General features: G+C 48.6%; 1 protein-coding gene across 1 annotated transcript in view; it reads left to right on the top strand.

Annotated features, from left to right (window-relative positions):
• SURF1 (SURF1 cytochrome c oxidase assembly factor) overlaps window positions 1-20,179 on the top strand; it is a 20,358-nt gene extending 179 nt beyond the window's left edge. The window contains exons 2-9 of the mRNA XM_085855689.1: window positions 132-207; window positions 3,719-3,886; window positions 4,072-4,154; window positions 6,404-6,595; window positions 6,701-6,773; window positions 7,532-7,694; window positions 19,192-19,273; window positions 19,778-20,179. Of these exons, the coding sequence (XP_085711815.1) occupies window positions 166-207; window positions 3,719-3,886; window positions 4,072-4,154; window positions 6,404-6,595; window positions 6,701-6,773; window positions 7,532-7,694; window positions 19,192-19,273; window positions 19,778-19,838 (864 nt within the window). The 5' untranslated portion in view covers window positions 132-165 and the 3' untranslated portion in view covers window positions 19,839-20,179. The remainder of the gene's footprint in view (window positions 1-131; window positions 208-3,718; window positions 3,887-4,071; window positions 4,155-6,403; window positions 6,596-6,700; window positions 6,774-7,531; window positions 7,695-19,191; window positions 19,274-19,777) is intronic.
• Window positions 20,180-21,988: the final 1,809 nt, after the last annotated feature.

Genomic DNA, 21,988 nt, shown 5'->3' with positions numbered 1-21,988 from the left:
CTTGTAAACATTTGTGTGTCATGTTCAAGACGATGCGTTCCGATTGAAATGTACCTAACCGACGGTTCGGTGCCATCATGATCATGCCGATAGTCCGAGCGTCCCATAACGAACAATGCCATTCCCTGCAGGACGAGGCCAAGGGACGACGTTCAGAAGAGGAAGATGATGGCATCCCTCCGTCTGGCTGTGGGACGTCGCACCGCGGTTAGTCGACACCCTGCGTTGGGGCATCGACAATCGATTTGTCATTGTCTTGTCCACTTGGATGTGAATCAAAACGTTCCAAAGTTAATCGTTAAAGATGAATCTTCTTATTGCTTTTGAGGACAATGGGATGTCGGCCTTTGTGACGTCATGGCGACCAAGCCTGTTCTGCCAGATTTTAAGGTTGTTTTTTTTAAATCGTTGTGGGACCAACAATCGTGTGCCACACCGGCTATTGTCGCACGTCTGCTTCACACGAGCAAATCCTCAGACTGATCCCGGACAATTTGACATTCATGAACCCTTCAGAGTTTGTGAGGCTGACGAAGCAGATCCCGATCCATCGTAATACATCACAGCCCCCTGTACGATTGGTCTTACTACAACGCTATCTTAACCACTCTTTCGTAATGTCCTGAGATTGGCAACACTCCCCTCTACCTCCACCCTCTCCCCACTGGGGTTTCATGACAAAGGTTCAGAACTTCACTGAACGCCATGATGGTGTAATGCACAGCAGTTTAAACAACATGGGTGAAGGTCTCCTATTTCTGAGGAAGCATAAAGCCAGAGATAAAGGCACATTTAATGAGTAATAGACGACCCGTGTACCCGTTGGGTTCACCGTTGTGACGGCGGTTGATGAAAAAAATCATTTCAAGAAAATAAAATAGATAGATAGCTCCAGCGAACTATACCGCTGAGGTTGTTTGCATTGATGAAATACTCCCGAAGAGTTCTTGACTGAATCGGAAATTGATTTTTAAATAATTTTTTTGTTGGCGGATTTGAACGAAACTTGATACCGCACACCGCAGACGAATGGTGAGTAAGGTGGGCATAAAATATTTTGCGCTATCGTGTACCGTTTTGGGTTATTTCGGGAACATACATATATACATATATACACATACAAGATGAGAGTTTTAATAATATTGTAAAGGATTTGGCGGTGGTGGGATTCGCACCCCACTCTTGACAGCCAAATGTTGAAGATTCGGCGTCACTTATCAGCACCGCCGTCTCAGGGGTTATAATGCCGGCTGGTTCGGCACAGGTCTCGGGTTACGCGCCTCAGATCATGATACCAAAGTACACCTGTGCCTTGCCAGTTGGGGAAATAGACCCCGGTTACAGACTGGATTTGTCAGAGACCGAGCGAAGTCTGCCAGTCCGTAACCATTTTGGTTTTAAATACAAGTCGAGCGAATTGTTCCTCAGCGCGGCACGAATAGATTCAAAGCGGCAACTTTCATATGAATCAACCAGATTTATTGGGACACATCGGGGAAACACAACACAAGCAAAGCATTCACGAACGTTATCATTCATCTATAACCCGCTCTTAACTAGGGAACTGCTGATACGGGTTTCGAAGGGAACCCGAGCGAGATAAACCTTAGGCCTGGACGACATGCAGACAACATGTAGACAAGACACAGAGTACTTGGTGATGCCTCATGGACGAGGGGAAAGTGTCAAAGGCACGAATGCGGCTCGTGAGAAGCCGATGTCAACGGATTCGATTGCCCGAGCTCGAGCACACCGCGTGCCAAGATGGCGCTCGTACTCCTTCTCCCGGCACCGCTCGTGCGTGCAGCCTCGGCGTGTCCAGCACCCGTAAGGTCGACGGCACAAGAGAGGAAGATCTATGGTGTGTTCCAGCTGGTTTCTCACAAGGTCAAGTATGCAAATCCAGGCCTGGCGTGTTCACCAGACTAGGCCAAATCGGGGTGTTGGGCTCCGCAGGCGGATCGATGGGATCACAAGATGTGTCGAGCCGTGCAGTGAGTAAGGACAGTCCGAGGCTCCGTGACTGGACTCCGGATGAACCTGTCGATTACCTCCTCATAAAAGTCGATCGCCGACTCCCCTCATGCAGTTCCTCCTGCCTTCCTGGGGCTCGCTTTTCTCACGAAAGCCGATCCCACACTCACAAAGCAGCCAGTTTCTTTTTACAGCCAATCGCAGACTCCCACGAGCCGTTGCTTATACAGCAGATCGCGACTCGACACTCAGGCAGTTACTCTTGCCTTTCGGGGCGGCCTTTTCATGAAAGCCGATCGCAAAAACCCTCATGCAGTTCCTCTTACTGCCGATCGTCCGACTCACACAGCTGTCCCTTATATAGCACATCGCCACTCCACACCCAGGCAGTTACTCTCTTGCCTTCCCAGCGCTCGCTCTGGAAACTCCCCCGGGGACCCGTGATTGGTCCATCACTCGAGATTGCAGCTGCCCTCCACCAATCGGCTGCTGACACCTCTCGCCGACCGACACTCTCAGAGCGCTGGGCGGGGCTAGTTCGGAGAGGGGAAGGAAAAATAAGCAAGGTGCCTCCCGGTCCACCACCACTGTACGAACACTGGGCAGCCTGCTCCACCTCCCGACACACATGTAACGTCCAATTACCGAACAACCTGACTAAACATGCATTTCAGGGGGAATCTGGGCTAATCCTATATTTAATAACACACTAAGGGTCCATTTCCCCAACAATATATATAGATTTCATGTGGTACCCTCTTTGGTAAACCTTTTGTGAGAATAACTCTCAAACTATGTTTTTAGTTCTGCCACAAAGGGAGGATGCAAGACTATCGCAATGCCCCTGTCTGTCTGTCTGTGTGTCGTCTCTGCCTCGGTCTGTCTGTGTGCGTCCTCGTCCATGTATTTTTGCTTTAAAAATGGTTTTCTCTGCAACCGCTCGTCCCATCGATGTGAAACTTTAAACATTGGAGGGACTCCCCATGGAGAATATTTTATTGCTAACTCTGACATCATAAGTCACATGGTATGATAGCAATATTGGATTAAAGGAATTTTTTTTAGACATTTTCTCCGAAACCGCTCAACAGAAAAAATTGAAACTTGGCAGGTGTCGTCAACTGCCCATGGGGTATATAGGGTGATGATGATGACATCATCAGTGAAGTATTCCAGCCATAATTGGTTGAATTTGAATCTTTATCCAAAAAATCTGAAACTTTTATCTGAACCATGACTGGATGTGAGTGAAGAATTAAATTTATGATGTTTATAACCTATCCCAAGAAACTGTCATAATAGGGTAAATGGATGATATGATATAGGCCATAATAGTGGCGTGTTCAGTTAACGATGGGATGTTTGTTCAGAAAGAACGCGCGAGGTGAGACTTTTCACTTGATGAGTGTCGTTCTAGTTGATTATACATACATACATACATACATATTCCTCGTACCTTATCCCATTCTTCAGTATGGCAAACGGGTACCATTACTCAGCATAATCATGCAAGTGCTGTCAATGGAGTAAAAGAATGATAAACCATGACCAATCCAACCATGGTTTGGGAAAAATAATTTATGAAAATATAATTTTGCAATCGCAGTACAAATTATGACAGTCGGAACAACATGACGCATTGCACTGCAAGGCCTGTAAGAAAAGACATTGGAAAGAATTTCAGTGCTCCACGGTGGAAGTTGCATGACGATCTGGGTGTGTTATATTTCCACCTGTTATACAGGTATGTGGCTCCAGTTTTGTGGACATGAGATCCAGAATGGGTCGGGGAATCACCTGGACAAGAGGAGCAAGCAAGACTGCCGCAGGCACGGCCGGCGAGCAGGACCCTGTGATGAAGTGGCTGCTTTTAATTATACCTGCGTCAGCTTTTGGTCTTGGCACTTGGCAGGTAGCAATGACATGACTATCACTAAATGAACTTTGCCACCCAGCTGTACGTGGCTGGAGACATCTCTCAATTAAGGGCGATACAGCTGGTTAATGGTTTCCCAATTTTTTTATTGAGCTTTGCTTGCCAAGTTAATCGATCATCGACGTTACCGACTAGAAAATGTGGCTGTGAATCGGTCTCAGGTGAAACGACTACGTTGGAAGCAGGACCTCATTGCAGATCTGGAATGCCGTACGCGTGCTCCACCCATCAACCTCCCACCAGAGTACGCTGCTCCCCCCATTCCACATTTGTGTGCCTGTGTTTGACGCTTTTTTAACCCATTTTAATGGAAAAAGGTCGGTGGGTCAGCAAAATTATTTTTTGCAAAAGCTGGGATTGAGTCCTTTCAGGTAATTAACCATTTAATAGTGTTACGGTTGTGGGGTAGTTTGAGGAATTTCATGGGAAAGTTAGGATTGTATAAGAGTTGTTTGGTCCGTGGACGTGTAGGAGACATCTTAATGTAAATTAAGTAGGGAGGCTGTGAGCTTAGGTGTTACATGTCATCACACGAGGGGTGTTGCCGTGTTAATTAGATTGGGATTAAGGACAATTTCCCCCAGTATGTGATTGCCCCCTGTGACCTATCCCTACGTTTTTGCATTTACAAGCCAACAATGAAGGAGTTGCATTTTTATAACAACAAAACAATCATAACCACAAGCAAGCCAGGCATGCCGAGCAGGCGAGAAGCCCCGCCTTCTCGGGTTTCATGCGAGCAAGCCACGCCCCGGAGGTGGACGGTTGTTCGGTGTGATGTCGGAGAGAGATTTCTTTGGTGTGACGGTGTGATGATCTCGCTTTGCTCTCCTCTCGGCACGATGAAATGGCTTTCTTTCGATGCATGAAGAAGACTGCGCGATCCTCGTGTTCGTGCTGAGGCAAATTGGTTCACGTGGTGGAGCAAGACGCTGGCCATTGGCTCTTGGTTAGGTTGTGGGAGATGGACCTCAAAGCCTCGTGTATATCACTGAAGAGACTGCGCCATTCTGCAGAGCCGTGGGGATCGATGCAAGAGGATGATCGACGCAAGAAGCTGCACAGTGGTCTCTGAGCCCTGGTGTTGAATACTGCTCACTAATTGCCTCAAGTGCGTTTCCCGCTGCCAGAGAGTGGCTTGGCGCCATTTTGCGCATGTCCACACATGCAGGATGAAGCTCCTCGATTCCAAGTTCCATGAAGACCATCTCTGGACCAAGCTCAGTGCCAGAAAAAAAGGGAGTATTTGCTTTTCTTTTATTTTGTTTCCCCCTTGTCTGTATTTAAGTCTGTGTGTCGAGGTTCCTCAACTTTAGGTTTAATTTACTTCGGCAAATTTACTTCACATTTTGAATTGCCCTTGTAGATATTTCTATTGACATTAAATCCACCCCCCCCTCCCCGTTTATTTTAAGTTGATGTGTCTGTGTATTTGTCGTGGGGCTCGAGTATAAACCCCTTGTGCTGTGCTTCCATCTGTTCTGTCGCTCCATCAGTGCCATCGCTGCGCCCTACCTCTCCCGCGCACGGTATAATCTCTGAGGATCAACGTATCCGCCTCCTAAGGAAAACCGCTCGGCTATCCAGGCAGGCTGGTGTTAACCTCCGTCCACCACAATTTAGGTACGGGGGATCAACCCAACCGCCAGACCCACGACAACTTTATAGATACTTGGCTAAACAGTCGGTGTTTTCGTTTCTCAAGCTTGTACATATCATCTGCAGGACGTGGACATTGGGAGACATGCACTTTTGTGATGCTTGTTTACATTGCTTGATACTAGTTTGGGTTCATGTAATTCTCTTTAAGATGAACAAGTAGTACACGACATGAATGCATGGATCCCAATAACACAAAATGGTTCAGTATTTCTCACATTACTGAGAATCATCTTGTTCCCATCTGAGAACGTCATTTATGATGCTGGATCCCACATTTGCTTCCCACCGTACGCCCTGAATCCATCCATCCATTGGGAACATACTCTGTGCAGAGCGTTGTTGCTGCCGAAGCAGTCTCCTTGGCTATTGGGCACACTCCTGGACGGGTCGCCACTCCGACACAGGATACCAGCATGCTGGCACTCATTTTGCCGACCTCAGATTGATGATAGGTTGAGTTAACCCCACCTGGTATTAATTCAACAGCTGAGCAGGATTTGAACTCAGGACCCCAGGATCCCAAGCCCACCACCCTAACCATTAAGCAAACACCAGGCATACACTCTGAATATTCTGTTGTTACTAACGTCCATGCAGTTCTTGTAAAAGCGCATGATGTGTATACATACAGGGTTGAATGCTGAAACTAAAACAAATATATTTTGAAATCTCACCTGTTGTATTCATTATTTAATGAATGGAGATTTAAACCTTTGACATGTAAATAGCTAACTTGCAGCACTAGTTATGTTACCTGTGTGTATTTCAAGATATTCATTATTTATTTATGTATTTTTCTTGTTCCACTCCTTGTTCCTGGTGTGCCCGCAGCCCACTCGAGATGCCCTCGTTAGAGTACCGCCACGTGCGAGTGCGTGGAACATTTGATCACGGAAACGAGATGATAATTCTTCCTCGATCGAGGCTGGATAAGGGTCAGGCAGAAGGTAGAAGGGGGGTTGTGGGAAGAACCTCGCAGCACGGCGCTCAGGTGGTGACACCTTTTGTTTGCTCCGACTTGGGGTGAGAAGTTGAAGAGGTTGGGATGGTTCACTGCCCGATGCACTGAATACAACTTACCCATGTACTCTCGCACTGACTGCAGTTGTATGCTGTGGTGCATTTTAGGATTACCGTCCTCGTTAACCGTGGATTTGTGCCGATGTCTCGCGTCGACCCTGCCTCCCGGACCAAAGGACAGGTAGGTGGAAATCAAATTGACCGTGGTTGTGATTTAACGGGACTTGGGCCGAGAGCACTCATCGGATGCTCATCGATAACGCTTCGGGTTGTTCCATACCTGATGCTGTTTAATTAACAATGAGTTTCCTTACAAGGAGCTTCAACGCAGGAGGAGGCTGTTCAGCCCATCAAGCCTGCAAAATGGTTGCCAACCCATAGTTGTTTTTTTTGTCTGTTTGCTATCCTTTTAAAATGATGATCAAGCCAGGAAGCAGCACCATTTTTATTTCATCTTTGTTATGACTTGGCCATGGTCGGGCTTTAACTGCCGTCCTCTCGGACTCGAAGCGGATGCTCCATTACACCACAGAGTCTGGTTTGTGATGTAAATGTGTAGCTGAGAGTTTGTCCCTGTCCACATAAGATGTATGCACTCTTGTTGTAATGATGTGTTGATACTAAATCGGCCATGGTGACATTCAATCTCATGATGGATCCTCCAGATATTGAAGGCTGCACTTTTGATCTTTGAACAGCACATCACGAACATCATGCTAAATCGATGCACACAAGGGAGTTCTCAACCTCCCCTGCATGTTGAAATGTAGTATTACATTCTGCAAGGTGATACATCGATCCCACGCACACCACGTGGCCGAAAGCACCGGTCACACGCCGTGCCTCAGGAAAGCTTTCAATGGATATAAAATACTGGTTGTTATTTGCAGGTGGTCTGTAAGCCTTGTGTGATCTTCTTGTGGGGAACGACATTTTCAGGTGGAGGGGGAGGTGGATCTGGTTGGGGTGGTGCGTCTAAGTGAGCCGCGCAGTGCTTTCACCCCTGACGACGACCCGACAAACCGAAGGTGGCACAGCCGTGACGTCTCCAAGTTGGCACAGGCGGCCGGAACCTTCCCGATCTTCTTGGACGCCGTTGCTGGTAATGAAATGTTGACAGATGGATGCAAGTCTTCAACCTGTCCACTTTTTTCTCATTTTGCTTAAGAAAATGTTGCTTTGTTGCCGTAACATTGTGGCTCGATTATCCAAATGAAGCCTTATTGGTTACTTTGAAAGTCTTTTTGTTTCTTATATATTGGTTCAAAGCTTGTCACCCTCGCTGGAGGAGAGGGTGTTGCATTTGGGTCTTTGTGACTTGTGAAATCTAAAGATTTCGTAAGTATATTGATGACTTCCGTCCTGTGTTTGTGTGTGTGGTGTGTGTGTGTGTGTGTGTGTTTGTGTGTTTGTGTGTTTGTGTGTTTGTGTGTTTGTGTGTTTGTGTGTTTGTGTGTTTGTGTGTGTGTGTGTGTGTGTGTGTGTGTGTGTGTGTTTGTTTGTAGGCACGATAACTCGAGAACGGAAGAAGCTACCAATGTCGAATTACACCACATGATTCAGGAGCGTGATGGCTCGTGCTGATTAGATTTTGGTCAAAATCGGTCAAAGGTCAAGGTCACAGTGAGGTCAAACATTCGATTTTTGATGGTTTTGTACAGAATCATCGTAGAAACTTCTGGTTTGCGTAGCTACCTTCTCTCGAGACAGCTTTTATTAGACAAGGTCAGAGGTCAAGTTGACGATTTCGTAAGTACCAGTCTATGCCTGCTTGTTTGTTTGTTACTTACGAAATCTAAAGATTTCGTAAGTATATTGATGACTTCCGTCCTCTGTTTGTTTTTTCTGGGAAGGCAATGGCAAACCACCCAGTATAACCATTGTGAGGAAACTACTTCAGGTCAGGTCAGGTCAGGTATGGGAGCATGTGCCAGAACAGCACGTCGCTGCGTCCACTTTCCGCCGGTACTCCAGGGGCCTCCGTCTGGCCATCCCCCAGGCAGATGCCAGGCCCATCCCCATCTCCTTGAGATGATGGTCACCCTGTTGCAACCATGAGGCACGTGGTCGACCCACTGGCCTCCTCCACTCATGAGACTCCCTCGCTGAGAGAATCTGGTGAGCAGGATCAGAGTCAGGAAAACGAGCCACATGTCCATACAGCCACAACTGACGCTCACGGACTATGCAGGTAACAAATCTCATCCGAGTCTCTCTCAGCAACCGCTCCTTGGACACAAAATCCGACCAGCGATAGCCAAGGATTCTCCGAAGAGACCTGGTACCAAAGGAATTAAGTCTCCGTCTCAGATCCTTGGTCAGAGTCCAAGTCTCGCACCCATAGAGCAAGACTGGAAGTACCAAGGACCTGAAGACTCAGACTTTCGTCCTCCCGCACAGCTACCGGCAGCGCCACACCCCATGATCCAGTGAATCCATGACTCCCCAGGCCCGACCCAGACGTCTATTGACCTCTGACTCGCAGCCAGCAGAGACATGAATATCACTGCCAGGGTAAGTGAATCTCTCCACAACCTCAACATCCTCACCACAAACAGACACAGACAGGACAGCAGCATCCAAGATGTCACCGAAAGCCTGGATCTTAGTTTTGACCCAAGAAACCCGTAATCCCAACGGCTCCGACTCCTCATTCAGCACCTCGAGGGCCCCCAAGAGGATGTCTAAAGTCTCCGCAAAGATGACTGCATCATCTGCAAAGTCAAGGTCCGAAATCTTGACATTCCCAAATGACGCACCGCAACTTGATCTCTCCGACATCCTCCCTAGAATCCAGTCCATACAAGTGCTGAAAAGTGTGGGGGCAAGTACACATCCCTGACGAACTCCAGTAACAACTGGAAATAAGTCAGAGATGGTACCACCACACTTCACAGCACTCTCAGTACCAGAGTAGAGTTCAGACATCAGATCGATCAGTTTTGGTGGCACCCCACGAAGACCAAGAATCCTCCAGAGGACATCCCGATTCACTGAATCGAACGCTTTACAGAGATCAACATAGGCTGCAAGCAGCCCCTGCCGAAACTCTCGCCTGCGTTCGGGGAGGACAAGAAGTGCAAGGATACGGTCAATCGTTGACCTCTTTGGTGTAAAGCCTGACTGCTCTGGACGCTGGTGCTCAAGCAGATGGTGGCGAACCCTATCGAGAATTATCCGAGCAAAGACCTTGCCCGGCACTGAGAGCAGCGTCACCCCTCGGTAGTTGTTGCAGTCTTGGCGATCACCCATCCCTTTCCAGAGAGGGACAACAAGGCCCCTCTTCCAGTCAGTTGGGACGATGCCTGTGTTCCAGGCAGAGCACAAAACTGCATGCAACGACACGAGTGCAGCATTTCCACCAGCCTTGAGAAGTTCAGCATGGATGCCACAGATCCCTGGAGCTTTGCCCCGTTTCAACTGGTTCACCGCAGCCCGTGTTTCCACAAGCGTAGGTGGACCACAGTTGATTCGAGGGTCAGCAACAGGGATTGCAACACCCTTGACGTCCAACTCGACAGTTGGGGGATCAGCCTGGTACAACCGCTCAAAGTAACCGGCCCAGCGGGCCTTCACTTCAGACTCCTCTGTCAAGAGCCTACCACTCTCTGCTCGAACTGTAGTGCTCCGAGGGATGGGCTTGGATGAACGTAATGCGCGAATTCCCCTGTAAGCGGGACGAGAATCACCTGTCCACAGGTGATGCTCTACCCCCTCACAGATTCCTCGCACATAGGCCTCCTTGTCCACCCTCAGTGCACGTACAGTTTTACGCCTCAGCTCCCTGAACAGCTCAGCTCTGCCATTCAGCCTGGCCCTGCGACTCTGGTCAATGGTATCCAGTGTCCCTTGAGAGACAAAATTCTTCTTTGCCCTGCGGTGAGCTCCAAGGCATCCACCGGCAACATCAAGGACGGTGGTCTTGAAGGCGCTCCACAACTCTTCAGGACCCCCCAAAGCACCCAGACCCCCCAAGTGTCCACTCAGCCTGTTCGCAAACTCCTCAGCTACTCTCTCATCCCTGAGCTTGGCAACATCCAGTCTCAGCTGGGATGGTACCATTCTCCAGGATTTAAGGTGCAGCTTTAGAGTTGCTACAACAAGCCTGTGGTCAGTATTGAGGAACTGAGCACTCCGGTAGACCCTGCAGTTCTGGAATATCCTCCAACGACCGTCAATGAGGACATGGTCAATCTCCTTTGCCACACCGCCAGCGTTGGAATACCAAGTCCAGCGATGAGCTTGTGGGCGCTGAAACCATGAACCAGCCACCCTAAGTCAATGACTTCTTGCAAAGTCAAGGAACTTAGAGCTATTCTGGTTCATAGTTCCTGACCCATGGGGACCAACACACACCTCATAATCGTCCCTATCAGTTCCAGTCGATGCATTGAAATCCCCCAAGACTAGAAGTGTATCTCGTCTGGGGCACTGATCAACCACAGACTCGAGTGTGGCGTAGAATGCATCCTTCATGGTGAGATCACTCGCCTCAGTCGGAGCATAAACAGAGACCAGGGAAATGACACCTAAGGAGTGACGAATCCTTAATCTCATAATACGCTCGTTGACCGGTGTTACCTCAATTATCATTGGGGTCAGCTTATTGGACACAGCTACAGCAACTCCTTGGGTATGGTAACCATCAGAGCGACCAGACCAATAGTAGGTGTAACCACCCACCATTATCTCGCCGCAATCCGGTCTCCGAACCTCAGAGAGATCTGCAATCCCGATGTCCAAACACTTGAGCTCAGATGATAACAGAGACAGGTGATCATCCTCTCTTAGGGATAGGACATTCCAGGCACCCACCCGAAGGGACCGCCTCAGGTTAACCCAAGGAGACCGCCGTCTGGTGGACGACACCTCAGCACCACTCCGACACACTCTCCCAAACTACTTCGGCAGCACAAATGTGCTCTGTAAAGATTATGGCTTATTTCAGGGGTCCTCAAATATCGTCGATTGTGGGCCAGAACCAAAATTCCTTCACACCTCATGGGCCACACAAATAGATATTTTGAACAAGAGAGTTCATAAAATAGGATACACCCCCCCCCAACCCGCACACTGTTCAAGTATTTACAGGAGGGCCTTGCCATTCGTGGGGGGTTATGTTCTTGAAAATCCACATGAAATGCAAATGTCCAAACTTATGGGGTAATTGGGTAATGGGGAAAATAGGGTTTGGGACTTCAACTTAAAAAATTGTCCAAACTGTACCTTTAACATGTTTGTGCATTGTTTTTGTTCTTAACTTTTATTCATGAAAATAAATAACAAACATAAAGCATCATTATTATTAGGTGAGCGAGCTGACCTAATATTGGTGTGGGCCGGGGGTCGGTGGCGAGGAGCGACCGCTAGACGGAGCAATAGGGCCGTCTCCCACCGAACACCCGGAATTAAAAGGTCGTCACCCTGGATAACTCCAGAGTCGACGGGGCACTTAAAGGACCGTGGTCGCCAATATTTTGATGGCGTGAGGTAGGGTCCACTTGTCTATTCCAATTCACCAAAGTACTCACGCCGTCTAGCTACCGGGGAAGCCACACCCTCGGCCGACTCTGTCCGAACTGAGTCGCATGTACCGACTCGGATCCGGCGGAACCAAGCGGAAGTTACCAAAGCCGTGCCGGACCAAATGAACAATTTACGGCCCAAACGGCCTTACTACTTCTCAAGCCTGCACTGTGCTGGGTCAATGGTAGAAATGACAGGCAACGAACTGGAACATTTAACAAGAGGGTTTATTTATTAGGGAAGGAGACACAGAGCAGACTTCTCACGAATATAATGCAATGTACAATGAACACAGGCACTTAACAGTCTCTACTTACAGGACGGGCGCCACAGACACACACACACACACACAAAAGAAATGGACCCCGTCGGGTCTTTATTGGACCCTCCAGCCGAGGAGGATCGGTCAGCTGGGGAGTCAGAGTCTGGCCCGCTACCTGTCCGCCTCGTGCGGTTACACCGGTTCAAATTCACCACGGTAGGACTCAAACCCACGACCCGGAATCCACTGAGCCCACGATCCTGGCTGCCACGAACGACGATCGAGCATCACGGTCCTGGCTGCTCGATCACCACCACCACCACGAGGATCCCCGGAAAAGACCGCAGACGACAACTGCTACTCTCCTCCACAACCACCACGGATCCAGCTTGCGACCTTTTTTATCCTCCCTCCCTACGGGTCGAGGGAACCGCTCTGAGGTAACTCGCCTCCGGATTGGATGAGGGGTTGTCGGGTGATCAGTAGCCTCCCCTTATTGGTCGGGCCGAACACTCCATCTGGCTAAGGCGGAGTCGGCCCTGAGGTCATGAGTCTCCTGATTGGAGGAGGTCCGGTGGGAGAAGGCAACGACCACCCTCCCCCCGTGTGTGTCTGAGAACCCAGACGGAACAACCAGGGGAGCACCCTATTCTCCATCCACCATTGTAGCGGGGAGGGGCTATGTCGGGCCGGCCGCCGTCGATTGGACGAGCTCACGGTGGGTGGAGGGAACCTCACCCCCGTACGTGACACGTTGCACGTGGGCGATGGATGGCGATGGTGCGAAGGATGAAGGAGTGATTGGAGATGTAAAAAACCTGACTATAAAAGAAACCCACAGCGCACACATGAAATTAACCCATTAGACAAAAGGACGGGACCCGAACTATAAACACATACTTATCGAAATAACTGAGCTACGGGGACCGCTGACTGTCTGTGTGCAAGAGGCTTCCAAATCCGTAACAATAGAACCGTTCAATGTCCTCAGATCCGTCCGTCCGGATAGATTTTTCTCTCTCCTCCAAGACGTCTTGGCCGATTGAGTTCTCACTCGACACGATGATAATACTAGTTCCTCTCCATAGATCGTCTGAGCCCTTTTTCGCATTTTCTCCTCAGGGTCAAGGTTACGGGGTCATCAAGTGCAAAATGACCGATTGGTCGAATGGCCAATAAGGAAGCATCGGACGGCTATAATGCATCATGGGTTCCATTGGGATTATTAAGAAGATTTAATTCGACCAACTAGTTTCTCGTTACCTGTGTCGTCTGGTCCTGTTTATTGGACAACACGAGGTCCGCTGACTTCAACAAGGCTTCGCGCGGTTATTTTAAGTTCAATTTAAACTCGGTTTTCACTTTTCATAATCGCTAAGGTTGATTAACACTCGATTGCATCAAGTTTTGTGAAAACTGAATGTTTATATCCTCGGTCTGTGTGGAATGCGTTGCAGCGAGGGGTAGCTTCCATGGCCTTCCATCCGTTTCCATGGCATATAAGGAGGCTGTCTTAAGTTCTAGTTAATTTCTGTTTTCACTTTTGGGACCTTAAGGTGGAACTACACGTTTAATGAAGATAATTTTCGTGCAAATCCGCTCAGAAACACACTTCTCATGAGGAAAATATATTCAATTGAAATAACTGTGGCTTTCTGGAAGTGACACCACGTGCTTTCCGTTCACTGCTTCACCTCGTAACCTGTCCTCCTGAGGGACTGCTTATTCGTAGTGTCTGTGAGATTAATGTTTATATTTTAGATGGTTTAGGGATGTGCTCTACAAGTATCTGAAAGAATTCCGGTGAAAAACGGACGTTTTAAGATTTTGTTAAAACATTTAATCGGACGGCGAGCTGGCTGGCCACGTGACGCCGCGCAGGCAGCGAGTATAGATCTTCTCGGTGGCCCGAGGGTCCTTTTTAGTTGGGGTCCAGCTCTGTCGGCTAGCGAGCTGGCTGGCCACGTGACGCCGTGCAGGCAGCGAGTGATGGATCTTCTCGGTGGCCCGAGGGTCCTTTTTAGTTGGGGTCCAGCTCTGTCGGCTAGCGAGCTGGCTGGTCACGTGACGCCGGCAGGCAGCGAGTGATTGATCTCCTCGGTGGCCCGAGGGTCCTTTTTAGTTGGGGTCCAGCTCTGTCGGCTAGCGAGCTGGCTGGCCACGTGACGCCGGCAGGCAGCGAGTGATAGATCTTCTCGGTGGCCCGAGGGTCCTTTTTAGTTGGGGTCCAGCTCTGTCGGCTAGCGAGCTGGCTGGCCACGTGACGCCGTGCAGGCAGCGAGTGATAGATCTTCTCGGTGGCCCGAGGGTCCTTTTTAGTTGGGGTCCAGCTCTGTCGGCTAGCGAGCTGGCTGATCACGTGACGCCGGCAGGCAGCGAGTGATTGATCTCCTCGGTGGCCCGAGGGTCCTTTTTAGTTGGGGTCCAGCTCTGTCGGCTAGCGAGCTGGCTGGCCACGTGACGCCGTGCAGGCAGCGAGTGATAGATCTTCTCGGTGGCCCGAGGGTCCTTTTTAGTTGGGGTCCAGCTCTGTCGGCTAGCGAGCTGGCTGGCCACGTGACGCCGGCAGGCAGCAAGTGATTGATCTCCTCGGTGGCCCGAGGGTCCTTTTTAATTGGGGTCCAGCTCTGTCGGCTAGCGAGCTGGCTGGCCACGTGACGCCGGCAGGCAGCGAGTGATTGATCTTCTCGGTGGCCTGAGGGTCCTTTTTAATTGGGGTCCAGCTCTGTCGGCTAGCTAGCTAGCTGGTCACATGACGCTGTGCAGGCAGCAAGTGATTGATCTCCTCGGTGGCCCGAGGGTCCTTTTTAGTTGGGGTCCAGCTCTGTCGGCTAGCGAGCTGGCTGATCACGTGACGCCGGCAGGCAGCGAGTGATTGATCTCCTCGGTGGCCCGAGGGTCCTTTTTAGTTGGGGTCCAGCTCTGTCGGCTAGCGAGCTGGCTGGCCACGTGACGCCGTGCAGGCAGCGAGTGATAGATCTTCTCGGTGGCCCGAGGGTCCTTTTTAGTTGGGGTCCAGCTCTGTCGGCTAGCGAGCTGGCTGGCCACGTGACGCCGGCAGGCAGCAAGTGATTGATCTCCTCGGTGGCCCGAGGGTCCTTTTTAATTGGGGTCCAGCTCTGTCGGCTAGCGAGCTGGCTGGCCACGTGACGCCGGCAGGCAGCGAGTGATTGATCTTCTCGGTGGCCTGAGGGTCCTTTTTAATTGGGGTCCAGCTCTGTCGGCTAGCTAGCTAGCTGGTCACATGACGCTGTGCAGGCAGCGAGTGATTGATGTTCTCGGTGGTCCGAGGGTCCTTTTTAGTTGGGCTCCAGCTCTGTTGGCTAGCTCGCTGGCTGGTCACGTGATGCCGGCAGGCAGCGAGTGATAGATCTTCTCGGTGGCCCGAGGGTCCTTTTTAATTGGGGTCCAGCTCTGTCGGCTAGCTAGCTGGTCACATGACGCCGTGCAGGCAGCGAGTGATTGATCTTCTCGGTGGTCCGAGGGTCATTTTTAGTTGGGCTCCAGCTCTTTTGGCTAGCTCGCTGGCTGGTCACGTGACGCCGGCAGGCAGCGAGTGATTGATCTTCTCGGTGGTCCGAGGGTCCTTTTTAGTTGGGGTCCGGCTCTGTCCTGGATACAGCCTTTAAATGCACACACTTACAGTGTTTATTTCACGGCCATAAACGCGGGTTTGAAAATTGTATAATGATGGGAGTGATTCCTAGAATATGGAGATTTTTACTTCGAGCGGCCTCACGAGTTTATTTTAAATTAAATTTGAATTCTGTTTTCACTTTCCGTAGTCGCTAAGGTTGATTAACACTCGGTTGCATCAAGTTTTGTATCCGAGCTGACCGTCAAACCCGCTCGGGTGTATTATTATTATTTCATACATCACCTGTGGCTGCTGGTTGCATCATTTCTGTAAGTGTAGCTGTGCCGCTGATGCCCCATTTCCAATAAGCAAGCACTCATGTTGCTGACCTAGGAAGGATGACAGGCTGAGTCAACTCACCTGGTGTTATTTAATCCATCATTGGTAACATAACCTCCATCCATCATTGGTGGCAGAAGTAATGAGCAAGAGCTACATTCTGTGGACACCACCCCTTCAAGATATTCTTGCATGAATGTTCTATCTATTTTCTGCCCATTCCCACTAACATTCTTCTCTCAGGCAATTAGGGTCATTAAGCCACGAGTATGACAGTAACAACTGAATACAATTGAAAGACAACAGTTCCCTACAGTCTGCTCGGCACCTCACCACCGCCTTGCATGACGTGATGATGCATCAACCTTCATTGGTTCCCATCGTGTGCTTCCTTTTTGGCTGCTGGTTGCATCGTTGGTTCGGGGCATCGCTATGCCGCTGATGCAGTGCCCCTATTACCAGTATACTGGTGCTCATTTCGCCGACCGCGGAAGGATGACAAGTTGAGTCAACCCCCTGGTGTTAATTCAGTGGATAACGGGGCTTGCACTCAGGACCCTAGGATCCCAAGGCACCACCCTAACCACTAAGCCAACAGCAGGCTCGTTTACCTTCTTGAGTGGGAATGAATTAACCAAATAGTTCATCAAAATCCTGTGTTGTTATTATAGCAAGGTAAACTATGAACGGTCAGGGTAGTGCGGTGTATGTGAGCAATGCAGTCGCTTTTGCTCGGCCACGATCTTGTCGACGCGGGGCCCGAACCGAGCGTTACCCAGGCGGAGACACCGTGTTCAAAATGAGGGTCTACGAGGCGGGGGTGGTGTTTGTTCTTGGTCGACTTCATACTCGAGAACGTTGCCTCACAGATCTGTATGTCCTGCCAAAAAGGCTGATGAACTTGCATGCGTCCTTGCGAAGCTCGGGGAAGGACGAGATGGGTCATCTCTGGTAGAAATCCAGAATCGATGACGTCCGAACCCGTCCCTTCAGATCCATACTCGTGTGCAGCTCAACCCGCTCCACCTGCAGACCATCGGGTGCCATCGTTACGTGGACTCCTTGTTGAAGTGACGCTTTTCGGAATCGACCTTCCACTTCTTACCCTCCATTGCCATGTTCACCGACGTGAAGAAACGATGTAATCAGCACTGAGGAACGTGTCCATGAGTGGCAGAGTTGGGGAAGAGCAAGGCAGAGCACATCCTTGCCAAATAATTCCTCTATTTCATTCTGTCCCCTTTTATCCACAACTCCAAACTAAATCTTCCTTGAATGTAAATTTTTGTGAACAATTCTTCCTTTAAAAGTAGTTTTTAAGATGTTTCACCTTCATTATCTCCCTGCCAGGAATTGACCACATGTTCCTCACCCTGATCTATCACGCTTCTTCTTCTTCTACTTCTTCTTCTTCAGAAAGATAATTTTGTTTCTTCCTGCTGTTCCTTTTGTTCTGCTGCATCGTCATCTTATCTTTGTTCTTGCTTTTCCACGAGCTTGACTGGAAACAAAAATTAAGACTCCATTGACGGGGGGGGGGGGGGATTAGGCAGGATTAGCTCCGCGGTCCGGGTTGGTGTTGCCCGGGGTCCACCTTTTGAGGACCCTTGGTTTATATAATGTCATGAGCATTGTGGAATATTTAGGAATGAAAGATGCTTCAGAATGTATTGTTATTTCCAATAGAAAATGCTACATCCCACTATATTAAACCAGCAACTACAAACTTGTTTCGCTGATGAGGACAGTAATGTGGAGAGGGGGGTGGCAGGGAGTGGAGTGAGTGAGAAAGGAAGAGGGGGGTGGCAGAGAGGATGGAGGGGTGAGGAATGTGGGGAGTGAGGGTGGTGGGGTGGGGAGAGTGACGCCTCACAAAATGTTGCTATACACTCTGGGAGGGGGTGGGGGTGGGAACGAGGATGATGGGGGAGGAGAGAGCAGGTAGGGAAGGGGGAAGTGGGGAGCAGGTTTGGGAGGAGGTGTAAGGTCAGGGGGTTCTGGTCTTGTGTTTGGTAGTGGGATTTGGGGTAGTGCAGGATTGAACAAAATGGAGTACGTTAATACAACATTCGGAGACCACCTGAAAATGTCCGTGGGGGCTTGGAAGAGGTAAGTGTGAGGGGAAGGGAAGGCAGTTCTGTTCTGTTCTTGCGTATGGCAACTTGGCTGCCAGGTAGTCATCATTTTTTGGAAGCGTGGCTGTGCCGCTGATACTGTGCCACTCCACCAGTACACTGATACTCATTTAGCCGACTTCAGAAGGATGACAGGCTGTCCACCCCACCTGGTAATTTTGCATGCGTGTTGGTAGTACCCAGGGTCAGGTCTTTAGCACAACCCCCCCCCCCCATGAAGGGTGGGGAGGGGAAGACGACTTGCCAATTCTCCCAAAGGGATCGGGTGTTTCTCCACACAGTTGAATTATGCTTTGTGCTTGGTTTGCCCGAACCTAAACACATCTGGATTTATTTCACAAGTTAAATTATCCTGAAATCTTCCAGCCTCTGAGTAATTGTATGTATACTGCTTTCTGAACAAAATTGGTAACATCTACCAGTGTTGGTCAAGGCACAATTACTGTTCCTGCTTTCGGCCTTGCACGTTCTTCAGGCCTAAGACTCGACAAGTAGCGGAAGCTGAGAACGGAGACTCCTGCCCACAACTGTTTAAACCGTTTACTCTTTTTGTAAGGTTTTCTCCTGAAAAGCAAATACCGAACTGAAAAGCAAGGTATATAATGATAACAATATCTGATGGACCAAATGAAGGTTGTGACACCCTTTGGTATGGTCCATAAGGATATCTTTATACTGTTCATCAGTCGCCTCCCTTTCCCTTTCCGAACCGTATCACTTGGCTGCTTATTGGTAACTTTCTTTTCCTCTTGTTTCACAGACAGTACGGTGCCTGGCGGGCCCCTCGGAGGTCAAACCAACGTGTCTTTGCGGAACGATCACGCACAGTACCTCCTCACATGGTATTCAACTTGGGACAACCTGTCCCCTGACCTAAGTCTCTTTATTATCTTTTGGCTGCTTGTGAGGAATCGATATCCAGATGGGTGCCTAATGTCAGGAGCTGTTTGTTTTTAAAAAGAGGTGTCATGACCTCATTTCTCAACTCGTATCCGGATTCGCATTTTCGCCAAAATCTAATCAATTCGTCCTTGTAACACACCTATCCTGTCCATCAAATTTTGTCTGAATCCAACCACAACGTTTAGTGAGATATCCTGCTCACAGACAAGCAAACAGACAGGGGTGAAAATATAACCTCCATCAACATTTGGTGGTGGAAGTAAATATCGACCCTGCACTTTCTGTCCAAGGATCAAAAGTTGTGCAAGATAGTTTTTTGCGCATTGTTAGCAAGAGGTTTGTTTCCATATGTTGAGCTTTTATTTACTTGTGATATTTTGTTTTATTTACACACATCGGTTAAGTTTTCTTGAATGCTTGTTTGTGTATGTGTGTGCGTGCAGGTATGGATTAAGTGCTCTTACATTGTTTCTGTGGTTCCAGAAGTTTGTGCGCAAGCTGTGAGTGCCCAGCATTCTCTCAAACCGACGCCGGATCAATCCACGGTATCAGGCTGTGGACTCAAATATCTCTTCAACCCAATCCAATTCACATCCAGATCTATAATGGGCGCATTACATTGCTGTGCACACACTAAGAGCAGGCCGTAACTGTTCAAAACAAACATCTCGGCGAGCTGGATCCTCCGCGTTTCACCGCCACGCTTGGACGACGTGTTTTCGTGTCGGTGGATCGTGGGACGATTTTGAAGATTTCTAGCTGGGGGAGTGGATTATGCAGCAATGTGTATTTTATCGACTGTCTAACAAAATAAAGTGGACTGTAACTTTTGTCCCAAAGGTTAATGCAATTCTGTCCGTAACCAAACATTTAAACCGAAATGTGCAAAGTCTTAAACACAATGAAGCGAATGCAAGCTCGCTCGCCCAAACCCCTGTGGGTGGGTGCGAGTACACAGGAGCTATTTGGTTCCAAAAACAGCACTCAATGTTGGTTTAACAGCACAAGTCACGGACAGAATGTCCAAATAACTTGTGACTTCAGGTATTTAAACAAACAGCGTCAACCCCCGAGCCCCCTCCACTTCCTCCTTTTGTTATATCCAAAAGATCGAGAAGCGGGACTCTTTACTTTGTATCAAGGCTCAATTTACACTTCGGTAAATGTGTCACTTTTTTTTTTCCTGGGACTCTCAGTTGTGCTGCGTGGGTCAGTGAGGATCAGTTGTTCCATGGTATTTTCTCTTCTACCACACCTAGCGACATCCCTACGCAATGGTGGTTGTCACGGAGATGCCGTGTCACCGTCTTGGCAACAGTGAGTTGGGCCAAACTGGTGCGGGGGAGGGATAACTGTCTGCCATGTAGCTCTGTGGGGGATGTGGTAAGGAAAATAATTTAATCTGTGAGAAGGGAAAGCGTATTAAAGGACAAAAGGGTGCATACGCAACCGGATTTTGGAGAGGAGGTGCCACGAGAAAATTTGTGAAAAGGAAGATGAGTGGGGAGGGTAAGAAAAGCGTGTGTTTTGAAGTTTGGGAATGACAAGGAAAGAAAAAGACGAAGGAGGTTTTGAGACGATGGGAGCGAAGGGAGCAGAAGGCCCATGGAGAAAAAGGGATTTGAATGTTTTTTTTTTAATTTTTTTATAAGAGTGCCTCAATTACAATCCAGTAAAAATTCAAAAATATTTTATAATCATCCATAGATTCGGCTTTCAGGAAGAGAGAAAAACATCTTCTTGCCGATCTTGAAAGGAAAGAACAAATGGACAAAAGTAAGGAGTTTTAAAGGTGAACAGCTTACTTGAGTCGAAAAGGTACATCACTGATGGATTTCAATCCGGTTTATGGAACTGCTTCAACATTAGGATTGTCCGAGTGAAGTGAACAATCTTGGAGATAGACACCGTTAACTAAATCGTCCATACAGCGTGGCTCGTGAAATGACAGGGTTTGCTTATTTTCAGGTTGCTGAACACCGATAGATTATTCGAGCCATACATTATGTCACACAGCAAGAGAATCTTGTGGAGAAGCTTCATATCTGGACATGGTGACCAAAGCTGGTCGATTGCTCTTCGTCCAGACTGACTGGTGCAACGATGCTTCAGAGGTTTATTTAGGACAAGACGAGCACTGAGCGAAAATACAACTCTTTTTCCCGAAATATGCCTCGTCCATACTCATACGCACTCCAGAGCTGCAAGGGATTGCAGTCTGGAGCAATATGAACTCGAAAGACAATGAACGTGATGTCTGTGACAAATCTCTGAAGAACATTATTCATATGTCCGATGAATGCAGTGTTCGACACAATTATTGTAAACGCATCTTGTCATTTTGTAGGCTATCCTGTAAACACACACACTTTCCAGTGCAACGTCATTTTAAAAGTCATAATTATAACCGTAAAGGGTTCTGGGATAACATGATCGAAGGAGTTCAACGTTACGAGAGGTTTAACGTCATCATTGCTCAATGACATGCATACGTTCAAAGAATGAACCAATGAGACTGAAAATAGGGAGGGAGCTCACTCAGAACCATCCCATGGCACACACCAATATACTTTTGTTATGTAGGGAATGGATTATTCTGGGGAATGGCATTGATTGGATTCATCTGGACTTGGGAATGGAAATGAGCTCTGGTG

The sequence above is a fragment of the Eptatretus burgeri genome, chromosome 14 (assembly GCF_056783735.1).
Source record: "Eptatretus burgeri isolate ZD-2024b chromosome 14, Ebu_testis_v1, whole genome shotgun sequence".
NCBI lineage: Eukaryota > Metazoa > Chordata > Myxini > Myxiniformes > Myxinidae > Eptatretus > Eptatretus burgeri.
The sequence above is the reverse complement of the archived record's forward strand: the minus strand, read 5'-3'. Positions and strand labels throughout refer to the sequence as shown.